General features: G+C 39.5%; 1 protein-coding gene across 1 annotated transcript in view; it reads right to left on the bottom strand.

The window, feature by feature from the left end:
- Window positions 1-25,496, bottom strand: part of LOC115629778 (zwei Ig domain protein zig-8) — a 117,081-nt gene that overhangs the window by 2,152 nt on the left and 89,433 nt on the right. Inside the window, exons 5-6 of the mRNA XM_030526333.1 lie at window positions 24,829-24,997; window positions 18,557-18,823 (exon numbers count right to left, since the gene is read on the bottom strand). Of these exons, the coding sequence (XP_030382193.1) occupies window positions 18,557-18,823; window positions 24,829-24,997 (436 nt within the window). The remainder of the gene's footprint in view (window positions 1-18,556; window positions 18,824-24,828; window positions 24,998-25,496) is intronic.

The raw sequence follows: 25,496 nt of genomic DNA, 5'->3' as shown, positions 1-25,496 counted from the left end.
GCGCATTGTTGTGGACCATGTTGATGCTGTCGTTGTTGCTGTTATTGTGGCCGCTCGATTTTCACTTATTTCATCAACTTCTGCAATTTGCCGCTGCACTTCAAAAACCTCTTCATTCCATTCCCCATCCCCCATCCCCACACGACCACTACCGATGCGACCCGGACGAGACCAGACCAGACCAGCCAGCCAGCCAACCATCAGACAGCCAGCCAGCCCGGCAACCCACATTCCCCAAACCAATTGTGTAAATTTGTCATTTCAGTCAGCGAAAAATGTAATTTGCAGCAACAATTGCCGAAAGTGGTATTTTGATTAATCGTCGATTTACATGCGCATGCGGAAATGCAGAAAAAAAGAAATACTATATACACATACATATATACATATACAGATATATATATATACTTGTAGTATATGAAAAAATCAAAGAAAAAAATGGCAGAGGCACGGTAAGGAAAAGCCCGCGACAGTAAAAGCCTGACAGCGGCAGTGGCTGCGGCTGCGGCCAAATGTGAAAAAAAGATTGGGAAGTGGGGAGTGGAGAGTGGAGAGTGTGGGAATTGTGTTGATTTTTGCATTTTATTTCAATTTTTATTTACTTTTAAGCGCGTTCTCGCACTCACTTGGCCGCGCATCCTGAATCTGAAGCTCAAACTCCTCCCGCCTGTTTGCGCAGCACGCGTCCATCTGTGTGTGTATTTTTGTATTTGTTGTATAAAATGTGCTTTTAGCTATTTGCTCACTGCCCAGTCGTTGTTCAATCTGCAATGTGGTTGCCCATCATCGACATCGACATCAACATCAACATCTGACTATGGCCAGTCATCATAGCCATGTTGAGTGCCAGAGATGGGCATCAGAGCGTGAGTGTGTGTATCGAGACATCGTTGCAGCCTTTCTAATTGAAACAAATCGAATTCAGAGTCGCGTTTCCCGCCTAGACATCTGCAATCAATGCAGATGCGGCTGCGAATCGCTGTTTACAGATAAATTCAGGTGCATCCGTTTTGAGTGAATAAAATTATATATCATATACTTATGGACAGCTAAAAAATATATGAGGATCATGCTATATTAGAAATATATTTTAAATATGAATGTAAAATCGCCTTTAATCACGTTTTGATTTAAATTCTTTTTTGTTCGCTTTTGTTTCAAATCATAACTAAACAATTGTGATGCTTTTTACCAACTTTCCTCAAAGATTTGCATAAAATAGTTACAGAAGTAAACTACCCAAAATATAATTAAAAAGATTTGAAACACACGAGTATGCATATTTAAAGGTATTAGCTATATTATTCCATATATCGGATATGCGATGGGAAGACTAATCAAATAATAAATCAAAGATGCCAGTTGCTTGCACATTTGTTTCGTTTGAGGCCATCTCTGTGAGGATGGTTTTCATCATCATCATGGTCATCATTGTCACCATCGTCGTCGTCGTCATCGTTATTGTGTCCGCCATTGTAGTTTATGCATTTTCGTTGTTAAGTAATTGCGAATTGTGTTGCATACTTTGGGGCAGCGCCGCATAATGGCGAAGTGTAAACAAGAGTAGCAGTGGCAGTGGCAGTAGCAGTAGCAGTAGCGGTAGCAGAGCAGTTTCTGCACAGTTCCTAATTACAGTTAATTGCTGCCTGGAACACACGCACGCACACACACAGAAACAGACGCACATCCTTGAATCGGGCGCGACACCAACGCCAAGCAAAAATACACAATTTTCCACTTTGTACTAATCAAGAACTCATTATCCTTCATTATGCTTTTATGGCGTACTCTTGCAACTTGCCGTGTTCGCGAAGTTGACGTCGACGGAGACGTAAACGGTAACGACAACGCCGGCGACGACGCGTCGTCTGCAGCCACTGTAAGTCTCAGCATCATTGTTCAACGCCTCCTTCCCGCCTCCTTCCCGCCCCTCCATCCCCACCGGCTGGCCCGCATCGCTTCGCTTTTCAGCAATCATTCACATGCATGTGCAACCACTGCGCTCAAATTATGCACAATTTTATAAATACGCCTTATTCAAAAAGCCAGGGACACACACACATGGAACAGCACTTAATGCAGCGCCACAGGAGCGCTGACCGCACAAGTACAGTGGAACTTTGCACTTTTGGGCCGCCAAAGGACCTCGAAATGAAAGAAATGCGGAAATAGTCTACAACTGTGCTCTCAATGGAATAAATGTCAGCTTTTTAATGCGGCAGCTTTGGCAGTTTGTTTTATTGTTATTTCATTTAAATTCAACTTTACTTGGAATATAACAAACAAAACTTAAATAAGTCTTATTTTAATATTTAGAATTCTAATTGAAAATGAAAATCTATAAACAGGGTTATCCTCCTCCTCACAGACAATCCTAATCCTTTGCCTGTTATGGTATAGAACTATATCTCGTAACTTAATAAAAAGTCAAATATAAAAAAGCGCAATTAAAGTAAATTAAATGGCATTATACTTGTACATATGTGTATACTCTTAGATATATACTTACTGGCTCGGCAGTCCCCTTTGACGATACAAATGTCCTGCTCTGCATCTTGCTATGCAGATGACACAAGCCCCTGGTGCTTTCATGAAGCCACAGACGACTTCCAGGAGTCCGTGCACGGCTTCAAAATGTTGACAAAGTGCTGGCAGCTTTCGAGGAGCAAAGAATTTGTTGACCCCATAGTGGGAAAATCTTGAAACACTATACCAAAGAATTTATTTCATAATTATAAATTGGAATTAAAGCTTCTGTTAATTGTGACTAGAAATGTGTATTCTCACCTCTTCTTCCCATCAAACATCATATTATATTATTATTATTATATTTTATTTTTTTTATTTTATTTAGAATATCAACAATAATTCTGTCGATTATATAATAAAAGATAATATAACAATTTAAACTAAACTTAAAAGATAAGAAAGCCTAACACAAAGCGTCTATTAATGCCTCCGACACGTTGGGGGAAATTTTATTTGCCAGTTGGCCAGCTATGCCCCGATTCACAGCCATATGTGGTCAGAGACATTATAGACCTAAAAAACTATAGAAAACGTAAATAGAGGAGGAAAATTAATTCTATGTAAGAACTAATTAGAAAATGGAAGAAGTAGAAAGAGAAAGAGGAAAAGAGAAAAAGAAAAAAGGAAAGAGAGATGGAGAAACAGGGAAAGAGAAAGGTGGAAAGAGGGAGACGAAAAGAAAAAGAGGGAAATCTCCAACCCGGTGGGGGAAATTTTAAATGCCAGTCCGGCAAAATAATAGCACAATACATATAACTTCGAGAGCGCAGGACACCAGATTATTAAAGCAGCATACATTTATTTACTAGATTTGTGTAATGTTGATGAAGATCGTTGAAATTGTGATGGCAGTGTTTATTATAAAACATGTTCACTTTAGCTGAGAGTACGTAAGTATGTGTTTGTGTTTCCGTATGTGTGTGTGTGTGTGTGTGTGTGTGTGTGAGGACAAGGCGTTCAAGCATGTCAAGGCGCAGCGCCAGTCGCAGTCATGTCAATGTGCCTTTAATGAGCGTATTTATGCCAAATGCGAGCAAACCTGAAATGAACGGCCGGCCGAATGACTGACAAACTGACTGAATGACTGAATGGCCAAATGACTGAATGACTCACTGGCTGACTGAACGCACGGGCAGCGCGCTTTCTCTCTCTCTCTCTCTCTCTCCCTCTCTCTGAAGTCAAATGAAAGGCCGCTAATAAAGTGCACTTGTCGCACAGCAGCTGCCAACAGTTACTGCTCCTACCACTGCTCCTACCACTACCTCTAGCTACTGCCAACTGCTGCTGCTACTGCCAACTGCTTCAGTTACTGGCGGGCATTTCCAGTGGCGACCCAGCCAGCTGCTCACTTGGCACATTAAATTTCTGCACTCTATGGTTTTGTTTACACGCCGGCAAAAGGCATGACAAGCCGAAACTGTGCCACCGATTGTGGCACACATAAAGCAAAGGACACACACACACACATACACATAAACTCATATACATTGGCACATACACGCAACAGCAGCAGCAACAACACAACAACACAACAACAAAAGCAACACACTCAAAGCGAAAGCAGAAGAGAAAAACGTTTCTAATTTCAGTCTGTCGCGCATAAATCTTCGAGCATTCGAAAGTGGCACAGCACCGTGCACTAAAGGAGAGTGTCGAGTGAAGAGTGGCGGAGGAGGGGAGCGGGTTGGGATGGGGGATGGGGGTTGGGGCATGGTGCGGCACATTAACTCAAATATGGCGTCGAGTAGGGGCAGAGAAGGGCAATGTAACATGTTGCGCTCTCAGCTTTCAGTGCTGCAGAAAACCTGTTAGAATTATTGTTATTGCTGCGAGTGTTCGTTACAATTTGCAATTAAGTTTCAATCCAGTGAGCTTAGTGCACAGAGGGGTGGAGGGGGGGTGACGGAACTAACAAAGGAGAGGGTCACCTCAGCGACGACGACGACGACGACGACGACGACCATTACAAAACGTTTAACTGTGCAACGAGGCCACCACAACTGACCAAAGAATCATCGTAAAGCAAAAGAGATGACTGCTATTTACATAGCCGCACAGTTCACGAGCACTTCATGAGCACTCACGAGCCAACAAACTCATGACAATTACAAAGTACATGCTCTAAAAAAATGAGAGCATTAAAGAGCATTGTATGCACACAACTATCCACTATGACGATATTTTGTGAAGCATTCGTTTGAAAATGTAAGCTCAATTTTGGAATCCTCTGCGGCAAATACAGTTTGAAAAAGAATTTTCTCAAAAGAAATTAAGTACATGGGCACAAAGGATTTATTAATTGAAGAACTAGCAATAAAATTGAAAGATTGGAAATGTTTGAAAAATATGCAGCTATTTTTGGAAGCACATATCTGAAGCAGGCGTCAGACGCTTGCAAAAGTAATTCCCATAGAGGTTTGCTGCATTGACTAACTATTTTATTTATTTATTTATGTAATGCTAGCCTAAAGTTAGAAACTTACAGCTAACAGGGTTAGCCAGGATCTTAAGGTATTACAATCAATGAAGGAGTATGTATAAATACTATAATTAGAAAAGAAACAGCATACATGTGTAGTTAGTGGATAACTATATTTTTGCATGAATAGAGCTCTTATTACTTGTAGTTTTTAAAATGCATTGTCTCTTCTAATACAAGTATAACTGAAAATCAAAATCTTGGTTCAAGTAAACTTCTGCCAATCCTTTAGAAGGTTGCTCTCAATTGTTGAAGCTGGGTTTTGGGAAAATGGCGGCTCTACTCTCCACCTGTGGGGTTCTTGAGATGCGTGAGGGATGCTTCAAAATGCTGCCTTCGCTATTTAGTTTGTTGGTCATTCGTTGGACTCATGCATTTATTCATTTCATTTTGCTTAAGTGACCTTTCGGCCAGCTGCCGCGTGACCTTAGCGAGCACAGGTACTCTGGCTGCCTGCTGCTGCTATAATGCTGATGGGTGGTGGTTGATGGGTGGTGGTTGAGTGTGGTGTGGAGTGGTTGGTCTGCGGGTAGGTGTATGCCTTTTGCTTAATGACTGCACGTAGCATGTGTGAAGCGACTGTTTGAGTGGGTGTGCGTGTGTGCACTTCATTAAATGCGCATATAATTTGTTTATGCGTACCTCTGCACGAGTGTGAGTGCGAGTGCGAGTGTGAGTGTGAGTGTGTGTGTGAGTGCGAGTGTGTGTGTGAACTTGAGGCACGCTTTTAATTGCCCCACCGCTCGCATCTTGGCACCCAGGCATTTAGTTCCTCATGTTTTATTGCGATTGCACACTATAAACAAAAGTCGGAACATTGTACAATGAGAACGAACATGAATTTTGCTTAACGACGTTGCCAAAAGGCGCTGACAATACACACGCTGGCCAGTCGAAGGGACGTGGGGCGTGGGGCTTAGTGTTTGCGGTGCCTTGCGGGGCTGCTAAGAAAACAGAAACAACACAAACAAACAACAACAGGAAAAAACAAAAAACAAAAAAAAAAAATGGTTATGCATAGCTCAAGCGGCACAAATGCTTATTACGCTTTTAATTGCGAATTTATGTCGAGTGCCTGGCGCTTAATTTACAGCAAGAGCAACAACAATGGTAAAAGCAATAACAACAACAACAACAACAGCAGCAGCAGCAGCAACAACAAGAAAGACAAGTATAGTAGGCAGCAACTATGTTGGCAACGAAAACGCTTGCAACAATGGCAAATTATGAGACACCTGCCCGACATGTAATGGTCAGAGCCAGAGCCGAGTGCGTGAGTAAAGGACCTGCTGCGTGAGTCAAACTTTTGCAATGTTCTGAATACTACACATACAATTAATTAATGGAATGATAAATAAATACATTTCCGCACTTAAAGCAGGAAAGAAGCTCTATCAAGACTAACCAGCATCATAATATACTTACTATTCCAAATTATTGTCATTTGATTGAAAGTGAAATTGTGAGTCAGTAGACCAGAGTGGTCTTCAAGTTTACAATAACATCTTTATCGAGAATGAATTCCGACTAATGCTCATAGGCTTGTTTTTTTTTTTGGATGTCCAATTAAAATAATAAATATTTAACTAAAATAAATTGGGTATCTCAGAGTTGTTTGCGCAAATCATTTAATTCAATATATCTTGAAATGTATTTTTTTTTCATTTTGTTGTTTGTTTTTTCGAGCTCTGACGACTTACATATAATGCTGAATAAGTGTTCATTTGACGTTCAGATCGGTAACACGGAATAGGCTTTATAGACTAACTAGACTAATTTTTTTTATTATCAGATAACAATGACTTATTTATGTACTACATATATTTTTATTATCAGATATTTATATACTATATATAGATATGTAGTAGAAGACGACAACATACAAGTATTTTAAGCTTAAATGTATTTTATTTTAACTCCGTTTTTTATTCATAGGTAGACAGATAGATAGTTTCTTGATAGTTATCTGGATAGATGCATAAAACAATAGAAAGCTATATCGATAGAAGAACCAAGTCCTATTCACATCTAGTTAGCAAATGGAAATGTTTATGGCGTTGAATATTCAGATTATCTTACCTCAATAACAGTGAGCTACATATTTTTAGAATTTGTGATATGCCCTTTTCCTTCTTTCCATTCTTATCTCGTGCCCATCTCTAGGTGAGGGCAAAGATTGAGGCGCTGTGGCAACCTTTCTGTTGGCGCCACTACAATAAGCCTGGCCATGACGATGGTCCGTCCAGGTCGGGTCAACTGAGGTGGCAATTCTTGCCAATGCTGGCGGCCTGTTCACAATTAGCGGCGTGGACAGCGGTCGGAGTAAAGGTGGGGGTGGGGGTGGACGTGGACGTGGGCGTGGGCGCGGGCAGGTGGCATGAGCAAGAGCGAGAACGAGGACGAGAACTTTATTTATGCGCTTCGGCTAAGGATAAGCAAATAATCCCCTTATAATTAGCAGCAAACAGGCCGCGGTCGCGAGCCAAGCGAAATGAAAAGCGTTCAAGTTGACAACAGCTAAGGCAGCAGGAGCAACAATATAGAAGCGGCAGGACACAGGACAAGTGTTGGCCAAGGCTGGCGAGTCAACAGCAACAGCAACAACAACAACAACAACAACAGGCCGCCAAGTGGTTAATGTTGAGCAAATTATTAAATTTTTCAGGGTTGGGGGTCAGGCCATAAAAAGATTAAGCGAGCGCGGCGTGTTAATTTATGGCCAACAAATATGCTAGCAAGCGTTTAGCGTGAAGCGAAGAAATGGAGAGAAAGAGAGCGAGATAGAGAGAAAGAGGAAAGAGAGAGCGGGAGCAAGGGGGGGAGGGGGGAGGAGGCTTGAATAGGCGCTAGGCAAACAACAGACCCGCCATCCAGTATCCATTCAGTATCCTTGACGCTGGGGCGTAAGACACCAAAAGCCGAAGTAGATGAAGCGTTCTCAGCGGCCGGGTAGGCGGGTGGGGGGGGGGGTGGGGGGCGACAGGGGACGCTTAAAAAGTTGTAAAATTTGTTAAAATACTTGGCATATAGAATAAAGAAAGCATGAAAAATTAAACGAGCGGAAATAATAAAAAGCAGCGACAAATGCTTAAAACTGGTCCAACAAGATAAAATGTCCAGGCAGGAGGGACTGAGAGAGAGAGAGATAGAGTGAACGAGATGGAAAGATGAAGAAAGGGAGAGGGTTGGCTGACGCAGCTGGCCGCAGCTTATTTATTGAGTGAATGACAGACGGAATGGTGCGGGAAGACAAAGAGATTAAAACAGCGAGCAGAGCAGCTGAGCAATTGAATACGAGTGTTTGGTTGAAGAAGGTCAAGCAAGTGGAGAGGGACCTTCTAAGGATGTAGAGAGAAAGTTCCGATAGATTGCCAAAAATAAACAAAAGCTGAGAGAAAACTCAATAAAAATGAATGCTAAACAGAAACACTTGGCAGGAATATTTAAAAATATAATAAAGGATATTAAAATGTAGTAAAAGAGAACGAAAAATGAGGATAGACATTGCAAAGGACGGAAGATAAAGATGTCGATGAGCCAAAAGGAGTTTTAGATTAGAGTAAAAAAAACACTTCAAGAAATATTACTTTGAGAAAGGCGAAATAAAATGCAAGACCAGAGATAATTTCTGAACAAGAGAGAAACTAGGAATGCAAATGAAGAACTATTTTAAAGCAACAGAACTAGAGGCCAGCTTAAAAAAAGAAAAAAGAAACCATAAAGAGGGAGTCCGAGAGAAAGAATTGGAAAGAGCGAAAACAATTAGAAATGAGGAGAACTGAGAAGGTGGAGGGGGAAATGAATGGAAACCATCAAACGAACGAAACAACAATGCGACTCCCTCTGTGGTCGCAACCACGTTGTCAGGATGGTCAGCATCCTCAATTGATTTCGCATCGGATAAATGCAGACCACTCTGCAGGACCACCAACCACTCAAGCTGGTAAAATAAGCGCAGCTAATTGGGAGAGGTCGGCAAGGAAGCAATTAACCGGAACACTTGGCCACTTCGAGAGCGACAGCATTTGATCATAGCACAGATGTAAGCGTTGGAGCTTGGCCGAGTGTCGCTGTGGCTGTGTCTGTCTCTGTGTCTGCGTATCACTGAGATGCTTCAGGGCCACATATGTACTATACATACATATGTGAGCGAATATGCATACATATACATATACATATGTATGTGTACATACCATATAGTAAGTGCTTATGTGGGCGGGCTGCCAAACAGAAAACGTTACTGGGGCAACCATGCCATAATTATGAGCCTTGACGCACAGAAATAGCAAATTTTTGGGAAAAATGAGAAATGCCCGTCAAGTATGCAGTTGGGGCATCTTTATGAGGCCGGAGGCTATATAATTGAACTGTGCCCAACCGGAAGGGAACATAAGCAATGCCTCATATTACGAGCACACGAGTGTACGAGATTGCTGTTGCCAAAGCAACTGCGCCAGTTCGCTATTTGGAGAGCCTCCCTGCACAGCAAAAGAAATTTAATTGGAGGTGGCTGAAGGACTTGGAAAACACGTATTCTCTTGCGATTACTGCTACTGGGGAATCTACACTTTGCAAAAGTTATATCATTCAAACCACAAGCAGAGGATTTCAACAAAAATCTTGTGTCTGTTTGAAAACAAACAGAATTATGTTTTCTATGCATTCGAATGGCCTTGAGTAGTTACCTGGCCAGACAATCTATTTGAAATGCGTATTGGACACCCAACTTAAGTAGCATTGCACTCAGTATTTGTATAAGAGTGCAAGAAAGAGTGTTTTTGAAAAGGTGTTTATGAATGGGAAAAACCTTCATTTTTATAGCAGTTGTTTTCCTTATCCTATCGTTAGTTGGAATACTTATGCTTTGTTTCCATTTGTGGTTAAATTGAAACAGAATAATTGCCATATTGATTGTTTCTCCCATTGTGTTTGGATCAGCGGAAAAATAATGTCCTTTCTCAATTCAATATTTTCATTTAAAGTTATTTAAATGTATAGGAAACTTCTTCAAATTAAATATGTATAGCTAAATGACTGATGCGATTATTAGATTATTAGAAACCACCTTACAATGAAAATATTTGAGAGATCCATTATTGCCGGAGGCACATTTGCCAAATTTGTTTTAATTGCATTTTTATTTGTTTAACGAATTTCGTTCCTTTGTTGACCAACAACTGTTGCCTGACTGTTGAATGTTGCACGCTGCCGGCGCCACTGCCGTCCACTTCATTTTGATTTATCGTAATTAATTTTTAATTTACTAGGCGCTTCAATTTGCATTGCGATTGCGGTCCAATGCAGCTCTTTTACCCCATTCGGTTCTGTTTGGCATTGTCAGCTGCGTTATATACTCGCAACTTTGTTGCTGTTGTTGTTGATGTTGTTGTTGTTGTTGTTGGTGCTGGTGTTGCATTTAAATCAATTTACATAATGCATGACACTTTTAAATCATGGGAGCGACATTCGCTGCCAAGCACGAGAACTTCCTTTGCTGGCCACTGTCAAGGAGCAGATATATTAATGTAAATGCAAATGGCAATAAATGAAATAAAATTCCACTCTCACACACACACACACACACACACACACACACACAACACACACAGAGAGAGAGCGAGAGAGAGAGAGAGGGAATCGTGCATATTAAGTTAATTAGTTAAGCGTTATATTTTAAAGTTTAATCGGCATTTTATTTAATGTTTGCATAATGAGCCTCCAATGCGGCCTCTTGAAGAGCTTGGAATGGTGCAGAAAAAAAATGAAAAACAAGAGAAACATGGCGAAATGTTTTGCAAATGGCTTAAAATATTGCAAATTAATAACTGAGAGGCCTTTGATTAATGTCGGGGCGTGGCTTCGCCTGCCGCACAGAACGCTACCTTCTAGGTCGGTGGATCGGTGGTTCGGTGGCTCGATGGGCCGCAGCGTGGTGGCAGGGCAGAGTGTTCTCCGACAAAAATAAATAATGCATTTACTTTTTGCCGTTTTGCGACATGTTTCGTTAATGCATTTTCCAGTGCAATTTTAAACATATTATTCATTGCATTAAAAATACTACCTTTGATGCTGAATTTTATTGCATTTGTTGCTTAACAATAGCACGAAAAAGTTTTCCTCTACATATTTAAATGTATATTATATACTTGTGTGTATATGTTTGTTGTTGTCGTTTTTATTTTATAGTATGTAAGTTCGAGATGTGTCGACGGCAAGTGAAACAGAACTGGGAGTGCAGTGTTATGTCGTGATTTATTGGCCCAAATATAAAAACCATTAGCGAACAAACTTTCCCTAATTCGATTACTTATTTTGAAAAGGGTGACTGATACTTTGATTGCTCTCGACACATTCCAAATTGGACAAGGTAGCGCAATTGAAATAAAACAATAGCGACAAAAAATGGTCATAAAATGTCTGGGAATGAATAATCGAATCAAATAGATTTATCTGCGCATTTAATATTCAAAGTACATTTAACAGAAAAGGACTGCGGCTGATTGGGTGAGACAAAGCTAATTGGAGGCATTTTCGTTTCACATTACTGAAAAGTAGCCGCAAATGGGTCATTAATTAGTGCCTTGAAATGGAAATGGAAAACTCATATATAAATAAATCTGCTTACAAATGAAAAGAAGCCAATTATATAGACGTTCACTGGCTTATTGTTGACTGAATCTGACAAAATCCCATATATTTGTTGGCTGAGATAAAGAAAAAGAGACGCAATTCGAAATCGTATAAACAATAAATGCATTTTGGTTTTCTTTTATTTCTATGTTTCTATTTATAACTTGTTTATAATATTATGTAATATGTGGGTGTCCATCGGGGTAAAGCTGGAGTATCTCCATTTAACTTTTTTTTTAATTTTTCCTAAAAGTCCACAAACGCGTTCGCCAACACAAATGAAATATAAAATCAAATATAAATGAAATATAAATGAAAATGTTTATTGATCGCCTGCTTTTCGATCTCAGCCGTTAGGTAATGTTGAGGAGTTCCGGCCAGAACGTGACGCCACCGAGTGTAATTTGGAGGTAAAGCCATATTATTTAGTAATTCCTTTAATCGAACTATAGTAAGTGTTTTAATAAATAAGGTTTCTGTAATAGTTCATATTGCATATTATGTTTAATGCTCTATTAAATGAACTGTATCTCCATCATTCATCGTTCAAAGTGAGTTCATACTAAGTTAATAACTCTTCTAAATTAGTTGCTGTTTATTGTTTTTAGTTCTAAAGAGGCTCTGAGTACTCATCTAAAAGCCCTCAGCACTGAAGTACTTTAGATATTTATTTTTTTCACGCACACAAGTATACTAATCGACTTTGCCACACTGAGCGCCAGAGGGGAGGCAAATATTAATTGGCTGGCAGACTTTTTTACGCAGACCGCCGCACACGGACACACTTTCACGGAGCGGCTTTAATGAAATGCAATATTATTTGAAATATCGCTGTTAAGTTTTTTCACCCTTTTTTACTTTTTATGGTTGTGCATAAATTAAAATGGCCCGCCGCATGTGTCAAATGTTGTGCAGCAATTAATTGAAAGGCCAGCAAATGAAAAGCACAATGAGAAGGTGTCGATCAGTGTCAGTAGTTTTTAATTTTATATTTTACAGCCACTTTTTGAAGGGGGAAGGCAAGCAGGGGTTAACGGATAATTCCACAATTTAAAGAAACCCCTGACTACTAGTTTGGCGTTGCCAGAGTTCCCAATACGAATCCAATTCACAATTGTTGGGCTGTGAAGAAACGTGTCTGATGGAAGTAAATATTTACTCCCACACTTCTTGGAAATTCAAACTCCAATTTGGTATTTACATCCAGGTACTGATTATGTATCCGTAAGCCAAGTTTCATCATGATAGGTCTAATATGAAGAAAGCTATAGCCATGTATCGAATTTCTGCCCATGCTCTGCTCGCTTTAACATTTTGCTGCTTTAACATTTTTTACTATAAAAACAGCATTCCTTTCTTATTTTAGCTTAGAAAATGGTTTTAGGCCTAATGGGGGAATCCTGATAATGTCTATCGAATTTTTGGTTATATTTGTAGCAAAGACTCCTTTATCAGTCACAATTGTATTCGTTATCGGAATGTTATCGATGGCAGAACTTTGTTGAAAAATGTATTTAAGGACACGCAACTACAGTATTCGCTCATTCTGCGTTCGGCCGTGCTGGAAGCAGCCGGTCTTCAATTCTCTTCTTTTTTTATTTTAAAAATTTATATTTTTTTATTTTGTGTTGGACTATGATTTAGCATGGGTAATAGCAATGGCATACTTTTTTTTATTTATTTATTTATTTAATGCTAGCTTAAAGTATACTTTTTTTTAAAATTATTTATGATATTTCTAAATGACTTTATTTTGTTAGAATGGTCCTTAAATCGGAATCATTGTCTTCATTTTCTTATATAAAACAATCGAGGTTTTCTTTGAAATTAAAACAACCTTGCAAGCATTTGAATTTGATTTCACTTTTCAATGCTAGATATTGAATAGATATTTTTGAATGAAAGAGGAAAATAAACATGTATGTGTCCGCCAATTAATTGGTTACTTGTAAAATGGATCAAAAGCTTTTTCAAGAATTCTTCAATGATTTCTGTGCCGTAAGCACAGGCTTTTCTTTTTGGGCGATGCATAGAAAAAATATCTAAAAAGCAACTTACTAGAAATGGCAACAGAAACCAGTCCACTTCGTGGACTGGGAACTTTGATCTTGAGACTTATAACTGAATCCTTTTGCATTTGAATAGAGAATTCAAATGATGTCGAATCACGACTTAATGTTGATCATGATCGTGATGCCACTACCCTTCTCTTCTGTTCTTATGTTATATTACTATTTTGACTTCGTATGGTAGTTACGTTTTCTTTAGGGGCTAAAGCTATAGAACAGAATATATACATATATCATGTACTCTAAATAGACAATTTGATATCCATGTTTCCACTTCCTTAGCTACTTACTTTTTTGTCGATGACTGTAAAATGTTGCATTTTGAACTCATGAACTCATCGTCGAATAGTTTTTTCTGAAAATTAATTTGATTCGATTCGATTCGCTTCCATACAGATTACCATTATTGATGTCCGTCCATCATGCATTCATTTCAGAGCTTGAAAGATCAAAGTGTTTAAATAAAATACGATTTTGATTTTTGTTTTTTTATTACACTTTTATTGAATTCATATGTTGAATCTCTTAGTTTGTTGTTGTTGTTGTTGGTTTTTATTATTATTTTTTGTCTCATTTCAACATCCATGCTGCGCTCGCCTTAATTTATTTCACTTAAATTTTACGTAATTTATTTATAATTTTTTCTGCCATCTCTGTGGTTGCCTTCTTACCCTTTTCTCTTCTCTGCTGTTGTCGTTTTTGCTTTTGCTTTTGCTATTCCTGTTTCAGTTTCTGTTTTCATTCGATATTATTAATTTGCCGCTCGTGCAACACAATTTATTTTTATTTTTTTAAATGTGTGCAGAGTTGTTGCTTTTGTTGTTGTTGTTTGCTGTTGTTTTAAACCGCATTAAAATTGTTTGCGTTGCGCGCTTTGTTTATGCTTAAAATTGTATTTAACGTATTTAATTTAAAAATTCCCCTCTGCCTTCTTCCTCATACATACATACATGTACTCGTATGTAGGTATGTTGTAGTTTACCTTTAATTAACACTAATTTAAAAAAAAATTCAACACATTTTTAATTATGGCTTATCATTTAAGTATTTGTTTCTGTTTATTTAATGATACACACACACACACACACACACGCACACCACTCCATCTGTAGTGGGTCTGTTATGCATAAGTGTATGTGTGTGCATACATGCATAGGTGTGTGTGTGTGTGTGTGTGTGTGTGTGTGTATGTATATAGCTCTGCCTCTTGCAACATGGACTTAATGTTTCACCTTACTCATACATTCATATTCATATAAACGTGTGTGTGTGTGTGAATTTCGCCAAACGGTTTCGGTTCCTCTCGCTTACGTTGAATTTTATTCAATTTTTCCTATACTCGTATATATAAACAATTAAACATTTATTAGCCGATGTAACTTTTAGTTTCTTATTCCTCCCTTCTTAACCTTCTGCTTTCCGCCTTCTTCTTCAATTTGTTATTCATTTGTTTCTTTTGGTTTTTTTTTAGGCGAGTGCACGCGAGTAGACGAAAAAAAAAACATTTACAATTAATTTTTAGCTTACTATTTTTTTGTTTTCGTTTTTCAATGCTTCGTCCACATGTTTTAAATATATATTTATTTAGTTATTTATTTATTTATTTGTTCACAGGAGAAAGCATTATTTAGCATCGGCTCGCCGACCGTTTTCTTACTTTTTCTCTTACAATAACAAATACATACATATGTGAGTATCTGAGTGTGTGTTTTGTGTGGGAGAGGGGGCGGGGTGGGGCGTGGACGCCTCATCTTGTTCGCCTTGCAGCGCATAATGATCGTTGATGAATTGTTTTTGGTCTTTGGTTTTCTGTTTGCTCTTAGTTGTATTCAATAAATATTTAATTTGCTAAACGTCATCACATTTATAAAATATATTTTTTGGTTTTTGTTGCTGCTATCTGTACTTAGCCTCATTCTAAATACACATATCTATATCCATAGGTATATATATAGTTGAAAGGTTTATTATTATTATTTCGTAATTGCTGCTATTTTTCCATCTCTTTTTCAAGTGAATATGTTGCGTGAAAAGTGCTGGAGGAAGAGAGAAAGGACGAGAGAAAGAGCAGGAGAGGCAAACTGAATGTGGACTTGAAGACTTCCACACTTCTTGGGAATCGTCTTCTGTAGTGCTAACTGGGCCTGCCACTCTTCCTACTCCCCCCTCCGAGTAGTCTGCAGTATTGTGAGAATATCTGGAGTTACCTTTGCGCAAAGCTTTGTCTTAAGCTTAGAGTTGAGGTGCGATTTATAGAGTGTGTTGTGAAAACGAAACAAGGCAGCGAAAATGGAGGGAAGTGAAAAAATGGCTGAAAGAATTCAGGCTTGCGGACTCTGTTAAGCCTTGTCTTGGCTCAACTTTCGAATCAATCCTGTTGTTCTTCCTATTTCCTTTCACTTCGAATGCGAGGAAATAAGGTGGCATGTGAGAGGTGGTGAGTGAGTGAGTGAGTAGGTGAGTAGGTGAGGGGCAAAGAGAGAAGTGAAAATGTGCTCGACATATTTCACATTCAAGTGTTGAGTATGACACACACTGACGCTTATCATAAATATTCTTGAATAACATTTTCATTTCACTTTATATTCATTTTTTGATTTTCTGTAAGTTCTGTAAGTTTCTCCACATCTGCTTTATTCCACTTCCATTCATTTGTTTAGTCATCTTGTTTAGTTATCAAACGTACAACAACAATTTAGCTTACATACACAATGGAAACTCACTATTTTATAGTTCAATATGCAATTACATACGAGTATGTCTGGCAAAAAAAATCGTATGCACTTTTATTTACAAGATTTGCAGCTGCAGCTGCCGTTGTCAGTTGTTGTTGTTGCTGTTGTTGGTGTTGTTGCTTTTGCTTTGGCAAACAATTAAAAATCAATTGAGAATTAGATGGAGAACAATGTGAAGGGTTAAAAGATTGCACACGATATGCCAACATGAAACGGACGCAGGGCGCACTTGAAGCTTTATTCTCCGTATTTCCGTTTTGTCAATGCCTGTTGCTTCGCAACAGTTTTGCATTGCAAAGTATAAGCAAATAGAGCACAACAACAACAACAGCAGCAGCAACAACAACAACAACAACTGTGATGAATTCTAAAGTTATCTTCATTTGCAGCTGTTCACTTATTCCTTTCAGTTATACTATAATAAAGTCTTGAGCTTAAGCTAAATATCGTACGACACAAGAGAGAGCAAAAAAAAATTGTATCTATGGCAGCGTCCACAGCTGCTTCATGTACCTCCGTTTATGTATATATATACTATATATATTTATATATATTTATTTATATAATTTATTTATGCACGTATGTATGCTTGTATGTAATTTACTATATATTTAGACATTCATAGCTTAACTTGTACTAGAAAATGTTTCGCACGTGTCTTCACTAGTTGCTGCCTATCAATGACGACGACAAAGGACGACAAGGACGAGCAAAGAGTTGAATGGGAAAGGTGGAAACATGAAAGGTCGAACAGGAAAGGAAAGAGATTAATAAAAAAAAAACCGTATGCTTGTTTGACATTTAACTTTTAGCTAGAAGGAAATTTGTTTTAGTTCTTATTTACAAGGAGTGTCTCTAAGAGTTTGTGTGTGTGTTTGTGAGTCAGAGTGGAAGTGTATGTATGTGTGTGTGTGTGTGTGTGTTGGCGTATGTGTGTTTATAGTACTTAGTTATCTTTTTTTTACATGCCTCTAGTGCAGCATGTGTAAGTCGACCTAAACATTAAGATTTCATATTTTTAAGTAATGTTTCTTTTTTGGTTTCGTTTTTTAGAAAAATTGATAAATTTTGCTGGCCAGCGCATCAAACATGAAAATTAGAGATCAGAGTAGCACCTCCTATATCCCTACATGTCGGGTAAGAATGGCGAATAATACTACCTTTAAAAAAATTTAAATTTAGGCTGCGAAATTGTTCTTCAAATCAAATACAAATGGAAAGCAAAGGAGAAACTCTATGAAGAACTTGGCAACAAATTATAGATGATGGAAAACCAACCCGAATTTTGTATCTGCCTGGAAATTTGTTTACTTTTATTTACCACTTTGGGTCGCGTTTTTGCTACAAAAAAGCTTACTAACATATGTATATGTTAAATAATGGGCACTTGATAAATAAAAATAATGTTTAACATTCACGATTTCAACTGAAATAGAGTGCTGAACGCATGAAAAAGTTAAGTGGGCTTAATATAAAGAGTTTGTAGCTTGTAACTGAGAAATGTTATGAGAGAGGGGTCTAATTAACTTTATACAACATTAAATGAAGTTGAATACTGAAATGATTTAACCGATAGTTCCTTCCCCTCACATCTGTGTATTTTCCGAGGCCCGCTTGCTCCTCAACTGTTGAATGGCAAAGCTTTTAAGCGTCGCCGTCCTCTTCTCTCGTTTTCATGCCGCTGCCCTGGCAATGTACACGTTAATATAATCTACTTAATTTAGTGATACCAGGATAAGCTACAGCGCGCTGCCACGCCCACGCGCGCACACGCACGCACACGTGTAGCCCACGCCGTACAGTTGTATAAATTCAAAAAAACAAGACGCCGCATAAATTCAAATTCTTCTCCTTCTTCTTCAAAAAAAAAAACAATAAACAAAGTAAAAGATTTGAAATAAATAAACACAAAATGCGAATGAATGCAATAACAAAATGGCGCAGTACTTAGAAAGTTGGCAACGCTGCGAGACAATGACGAAGTCGACGCTGGCAACGCCGACCGTGACTGCGACTGCGATTGCAGTCGGGCAGCTATGTCGCCGGCAGAGCGCTGCTGTCCAGGCAGAGGCGTCGGCTGCGACGCTGCAGCTGCAGCTGCTGGGCAGAGCAACTGCAATGGATTCGTTGTGGAGTTGCTGTTGTTGTTGTCGCTGCTGCTGCTGCTGCTGCTGCTGCTGCAGCTGAAGCTGCCAATATATGTTGTTGTTGGCATTGGTGGGTGCTGAGGGGTCTGTAGTAGTAGTTGCTGTTGGTTTGGCGCGTCTGGCGTCTGTTGCGCTGCAGGAGCAGCAGGCAGCCGCTGAGCAGCAGGAGCAGGATGAGCGCGGGCGGCTGAAGCGGCTTGGCATGTCCATGATGCATAGCCGCTGGATGTTCGCCTGCAAGAAAAAAGTGTACAAGAGAGTGAGAGAGATAGAGTGAGAGAGGGGGAAGGGAGAGAGTTAGTCACTGGCAGCCATTAAGTGTTCGCAGTTTGGGAGTGCGCCGCCACCCACGAGGCTGGCAAATCCAAAAGCTTTATTGCCTATTAACTTAATTGCTGGCAATAAAAACGCCAAGACAGTCAGCCCGGATATTCCGACAGCGGCTAAAAAACAAAACGCTGCACACATTCAAAAGTGGCTACAACTTGGCGCACACACACACACACATACATACATGTATACACTTATCACACACACATAAACTGGCACCAAAGAGGCACATTGTGACTCCTACTGGGTTGTTTGTAGGGCAAGAAATTCTAAAAATATAATTATGTTTACTGTAATTACTATTACAAGTGAGCTTTAGCGGTCCGATAGATTGCTCCGATATACTTTACACACTCGTGTGTATATTGGCTGCTTTTTGGTCAAATTCGAAATGAAAGCAAACGCTTTTATTCACCATTACATTTGCTAAAGCGTCATAGATAAAGGATTAACCCTCATGTACCTAACTGTATTTTAAAGCATCACATGACTAGATGAGTATTGAAGGTATTATAGTATTATTTAAGTTTGTGGTAGAATTTTGCATTCCTCGCAATTATTGTACAGTTCCATCACACTGTGCCTCTTGGACGCCTGGAGAGGACTGCGTTGCTTTGGCTCAGCCATAAATTCCAAACGAAATGCGCGCCTGTCGCTGCCCACGAAGCGACTTCAATTATCATGCCTCGCTCGTCCTTTACGAGTTCGCTGATGCTCATCATGAGCTGTTACTTAAGTGCCTTAGTAGACAGGCGCTTCCTTACATCTACTCGTGCTACCACTGCTGCTGCCACTTGTGCTGCAGCTGTGCGGCCGATGGCATGCAGCACGTGGCATAAACCATTGAAGTTCCTATGCTGAATTCTAAATGGCAATGGCACTGCCAATAACTAAGCGCCTCGCACACTAATTACAAGCAACTCGACGCCCGTTGCTCAGTTAATACGGTTTGACATAATTAAGCGTCCACACAGTTGCCGGCAGACAATGACGAACGGCTGTCCATGGAGTTGCCGCCGTCACTTATGACAGCTGACTGCCAGAGAGCTGAGATCCAGTGCTGGCATCGTGGCAATTGTGGCAGAATCGGAAAATCGTGGAATCGGGGTATCGGGGTATCGGGGAATTGGGGAATCGACTGTCCTGGCCATGGCCAGTACGAAAGCCACTTCGGAAACTTTGGCCACATTCGTGGCCGACAGTGCGTAAAGCGGCAAAGACGCAACAAAATAAAAGTCCCATAGAAACTACACTTAATTGGATTGAAGGAAGTCAGTCAGCCACATATGGCTTGGGAGGCGACTGTCGCTACACTGAAACAAACAAAATTGTTTCCAATTGTGCTGCACATCAATGTCAAAGCATATATCTCTTCAGTACTAGTATATGGCTCAATTATTTAACTTATCTGTCTGCATATTTCATGTTCCGTTCCAAACGAGCTCGAAAATAGTCACAAAAATTAGATCCACACCGTTTAATAACTATTTGTAGCAGTCCATTATGGCATTTCAATGACAGCACTTCTCACACAATGAAGAAAAATGTTGCAAAACACCAAAATCCCCAACCCTCCGAAATTTCCTCGCATACTCGTACATGTATCTAAAGTGAAGTACAGTTTTGTTTTCGAATCATCAACTTCCCTCTATGAACAATGGAGTGAACGCAAAGTAGGTATTCAAATGGGATCTGAATAATTAGAATATCATAAGAATAAAGAGTGCCTTGTGAAGCTGGGGAAAATGAGTCCGGTAGCTACTAATTCCAACTTCTACAACTTTGGCAAAAGCAGACATCGTGAGATCTTAGCTTCCGCGCTTGCTGAAGAAGGAGGAGATCATTTAACCAGGTTTTTCTTTGAGTGAAACCGTGGATTGGTTTGTTATTTGGCTTAGATGGCTGCAGCCTCGTTTCAATTAATGAAACTGACTTTGATGTGCCTCGCATTCAAGTAGAAGCACGTCTAGGTGTAATGATCGCATTTAATGCCAAAAGCAAACAACAAACCAATAACAACTACGAGTACGACGGTGAAGGGAAAACAAAAGCAGCTGCCAAACAAATATGTATAAGCCGCTTTTGTTTTTCTTTGAACTGGCCACGTTATCAATAATGCAGTCTTGGTAGTTTGCGTTATTCTTGCTGTATGCCTCTCTTTCTCTGAAGTTGTCTGTGTGCATGTGGGCGTGTGTTTGTGTATAGGTGTGAGTGGAAGGGAGTGGCTTGAGGTGCCTGAGACACGCTGATTGCGCACAATAAGGACACATCGCTCATACGAGTACAAGGGAAGGAAAGGTGCTGCCGGAAGTTGGCAAATCAGGGCTGATTATATACATATTTTTCACATAGCTATTCGGGATGCATCTGTCATTTATCTATACACTATCTACCGCTCATCTCCCATACTATATACCTAGTTCCCAAAAATAGATAAGCTATCTATTGCATCTTTATATTCCTTTATCTACTTATCATATATCATTCAAATATTATTTCTCTATTATTATCACCTTGTCAATTTAATTCCCTTTCGCTTAGTTAGAATGCCAATACTATAATCTGATTTATATAAGTATATTATAATCCATCTATGATCTAGCTACCATTTGGGAAATTTTTATTGCCTGAAATACTATCTTTTAGTCATATATCTGCTATATATTTATCATCCATTTACCAAATGTTATGTATATTCCACAGCTATCACCTACTTTTCACCTACAAATCGTCCATATCTAATCGACTTTTCTAATCTACCATCGGACTATCCCGCTTATTCACTCAGCTGGGATTCCACGGACTTTTTCACTTATTTCTTTCGCATAGAAAGCAATGTGCAGCTCTGGCAGCCAACGTCACCAAACTTCCGCTACATTGCTATTCAAACGTATCGTTTGTCCCTCAAAGCTCCTTCCCCAACCACCTTCCCCTTAGGCACCGCACCGCACCGCACCGAGTCTCATCCGATGTGTCGATTTCAATTTCGCTTTGCTTTGCTCCTCAAAATAAGCCAAAACTCGCGCGCACACAGACTAATATTCTTATTAAATAAACTATTTGGAAATGTGGGACAAGGCGGGTAGCTTGACAGTTCCGCAGACCATCCTTGGAGCCCACCCTTTAGAGCCCCCTGTGAGTTTTGGGAACGGGGCTCCTTTTGCCCTTGCCATTGGCAGCATCGAGCGCAAACAACTTGAGTTAATTACTTAAGTTTCAGCAGTTGTTCCACTTAACAAGTTGTTCTTGTTTTTGTACCGATTTCTTGCTTAACCGTTATGTAAGTGGACGTTCAACATATCAGAGCTGTGTGGATACTTTTCGCACACCCTTCGAAGCTTTTTACGCATTTGTTGGGGCTTCAAAAAACAAAACACAAAACATAAAAATAGTAATGTAAATCGCTAAACTACACATTTCTTCAGTTATAAGAAGCATTTATCTTTTAGCCTTTTTTTTAGATAAAACTAACTGCTTGTGCTGTAAGCCAATAGGAATAACGAAGCCTTCTTGATCAATAGTTTGCCAGTACAGCTAACTTTCAAAATTTTAATATTGTCTTGATTTTTGCAGTGTAAGAGCTTTAAGAACAGATAAATAATAATCTTCATCATTTTTTAGGCACGCCTTGTCAAAAAAGAAAAACAGCATTCTAGGTATCAAAAAAATATTGCACTGACAATTGCAGATACTGATTTACAAAAACTCTTCCAAATTAAATACTAGTTTTTACTGCTAGTAAATAATAATTTGAGCTTCAATACGTCTCTAACATTATTTTGAAGTACGCTGAAAATATATATACTTCAGTTTTTCATGTTAAATACAAAGTTATAAGTCGTGGTTGAGTTCGAAAGCGGAAGGAAAATCAAGTAGACCAGCAGTAAGATGCTGCAAACATACTTGTATTTCAAAAATGCTAGAATTGATTAACACATGTATTTAGCATGCATGTGGATTATGGATTGGGCTTTTGATGTTTCAGCTCATGGACAATAGCAAGTATATGGAGATCCTTTGAATGGGCTAGCCTCAACATCAGTAGTCGCTAATTATTCAAGTTGTTGTTTTTAGTGCGCTTCTCAGCTTTTTTGGTTCATTGATGCGTTCAGCGCTTCCTTTTGATATTGTGGGCTAATTCGGTATTGTATTTGTTGTAGCATGTCCTCCCAACTCCCAACGCCCAACTCACATGCCATTCCCTTGGGCCCCTGGGTCCCCCTCCCCTTCTCACACAAAATTTGGCTGCTTACACGCCAAAGTCATTTGCGCTTAAGTTGATAAACTTTTTGCTTTGTAAGCGCTTTTTTCCGGCCTGCAAAGTCGCCGTCGCCGTCGCAGTCGCAGTCGCAGTCGCAGTCGACGTCAGCCTTAGTAGCTTCAGCTTGTACGAGAATACTGCTATATAGCCAAGTCAAAACTTGCGAAAACGTTTATGCCCAAAGTTTTACAACTAATTTTCTATGTCTTGGCGTGTGGCGCGCAAGTTTTGCGTACATCATTGAGCGATTGGATAACAGCCATGGAGCACTCTCCGGGGGAGGTGGGTGTGGGAGACACATTGCTCATACGACTGACTGGTTGTGTGCTCGTTTGTGAGAAGGACGCTCTGCTAATTGCCGCCGAAAAGCTGCCAAGCCAAACTTCTTTTTCGGGATACACAAACACAGGCGAGAAAGAATCGGTGCTAAGTCAACAGAAATAAGCTCAGAAATAAATTTCATCGACAGTTGCTGGACCTTACGATCAGGCACTAAAGCTGAATACACAAATGCCAGAAAATATGCTGCAAACTAGTAAACAATGTTGGAGGCTCTCAACCCAAGACTAACGACAATGACTATGAAAAATAAATGAAGAATTTCTGTCCCTGAAAATATAGTTAACATACTTGTATGCGAACAAACAGAACAAGCTGTTGGGCCGCAAGCCTACTTTGTAGCCATAAAGCTTGACATTTTAGTTGAATGATTTAAGTAACAGTCTTGGAAAAGAACGACTGCATTATTACAGTCAAATTACAAATAATCACGATATGCTGACAAGCTTAATAATTAAAATGTAATACGGGTTGTTATCATATCGTCACTCTAAATTGCCTTTTCTATCAGACCTTTCTCATTTTCTAAAATTTAAGAGAAACTATAGAATAATTTGTTTCCCAGTCCCCTGTCTGCGATCTCATTTCACTTATCTATTTGGCCCATTTTATCTGTAGAAGGACAGACTGAGTTGTGTAGAAGGAAGTACTACTTGTATTTTGTTCTGAATATAATCAGCCATGGCCAACAATGTTTTGTATTTGTAGACGGATATGATTTTAATATTTGGCGTTTGAAGCAGAACAAATAAATTTTGTAATGAGCAGCCAACAAATCTGCAAGACAAGAAATCCAATCAAAAGGACTTTTACGTCTTCCTTCCTCGAGTGTATTGTGTTTCATAGTCTGAAATATAGTTGCTGCTCTTGTTATTCCTACTGTTGCTGTTGCTGTTGCCGTTGCCGTTGCTGTTGTCATCGTCAATCAAAGCGCAGCAGCAGCAGCAGTAAGAACAGCAGTAACAGCAGCAGTAACAGCAGCAGTAACAGCAGCAGTATCAGCAGCAGCAACTTCGCTGCCACTCACTCCTCTGGCTGTCGTCTGTCAAATAAAGCCAAAGCAGCTTAGTTGACTTTTGGCGCCGCACATTTATCTTGTCCATCTCCCAGTGGCTGCCTCAGTCCATATCCCCACTTGCTCAGACCCGAAATCAGAGGGCTGAGCGGCATGGGAGCTAGAAGCTGGAAGCTGGTGGCTAGTAGCTGGCTCGGCTCAGCTCAGCTCGGCTGAGAGCGACCAAGAACTTATCCACTCATACGTTTCGTTTGTTTAGTATGGTCAAGAATTTTTGCATACCGGGCTACTCACCATCGACGATGTGCACGCGCACCGATGTGGGATTGGCATTGGACGGTGTGCATGTATAGAGTCCAGAGTCCTGCTGTATGGCCTTCTGCACCAGCAGACGACTGGTGGTCAGCACACCTTTCTCGGTGACTAATGATATGCCGCCGCGAGGTGAATCGAAATTTATGACCTGAAATGAATAACAACAGACAAACAAACAGCTTAGTGCTTAGAAATGATGCGAATGGACCGAGAGGGTCTCTCTCTCTCTCTCTCTCTCTCTCTCTCTGTCAGACCGACAAACCGTCCTCTTATACTATATACTAATGCTATATACTTGTACTATGTACGAGTATGTATGTGCATTGCAGTTGAAGTTTCAACAAAACTGTTTTTTCGGGACGCCATAGAGCACAGTGTGTCACAAACAATAGGAAATGAGGTGAGCATATTAAAAGTAGTGCCAACTAAAGTCAAATTACAGTTCATTTTATTTAATTAAAATTTAAAAATTTAAAAAGTGACTAAGCAATTTTTCGAAAATTAAGTAAATCACCATTTAAAATGGATTATTTGCAAACTATAACGATTCAAATAATAAATATAATGACAACATTAAAAGTAATCCTCATTATATCATATAAGGAGGCCACTCAATTCCTTTTCAACAAGTACTATTTAAAATGTTT

This window comes from Scaptodrosophila lebanonensis, unplaced genomic scaffold (assembly GCF_003285725.1).
Source record: "Scaptodrosophila lebanonensis strain 11010-0011.00,11010-0021.00 unplaced genomic scaffold, SlebRS2 tig00000165-arrow-arrow-pilon, whole genome shotgun sequence".
Lineage (NCBI taxonomy): Eukaryota > Metazoa > Arthropoda > Insecta > Diptera > Drosophilidae > Scaptodrosophila > Scaptodrosophila lebanonensis.
This window is presented reverse-complemented; position numbering and strand designations above follow the sequence as displayed.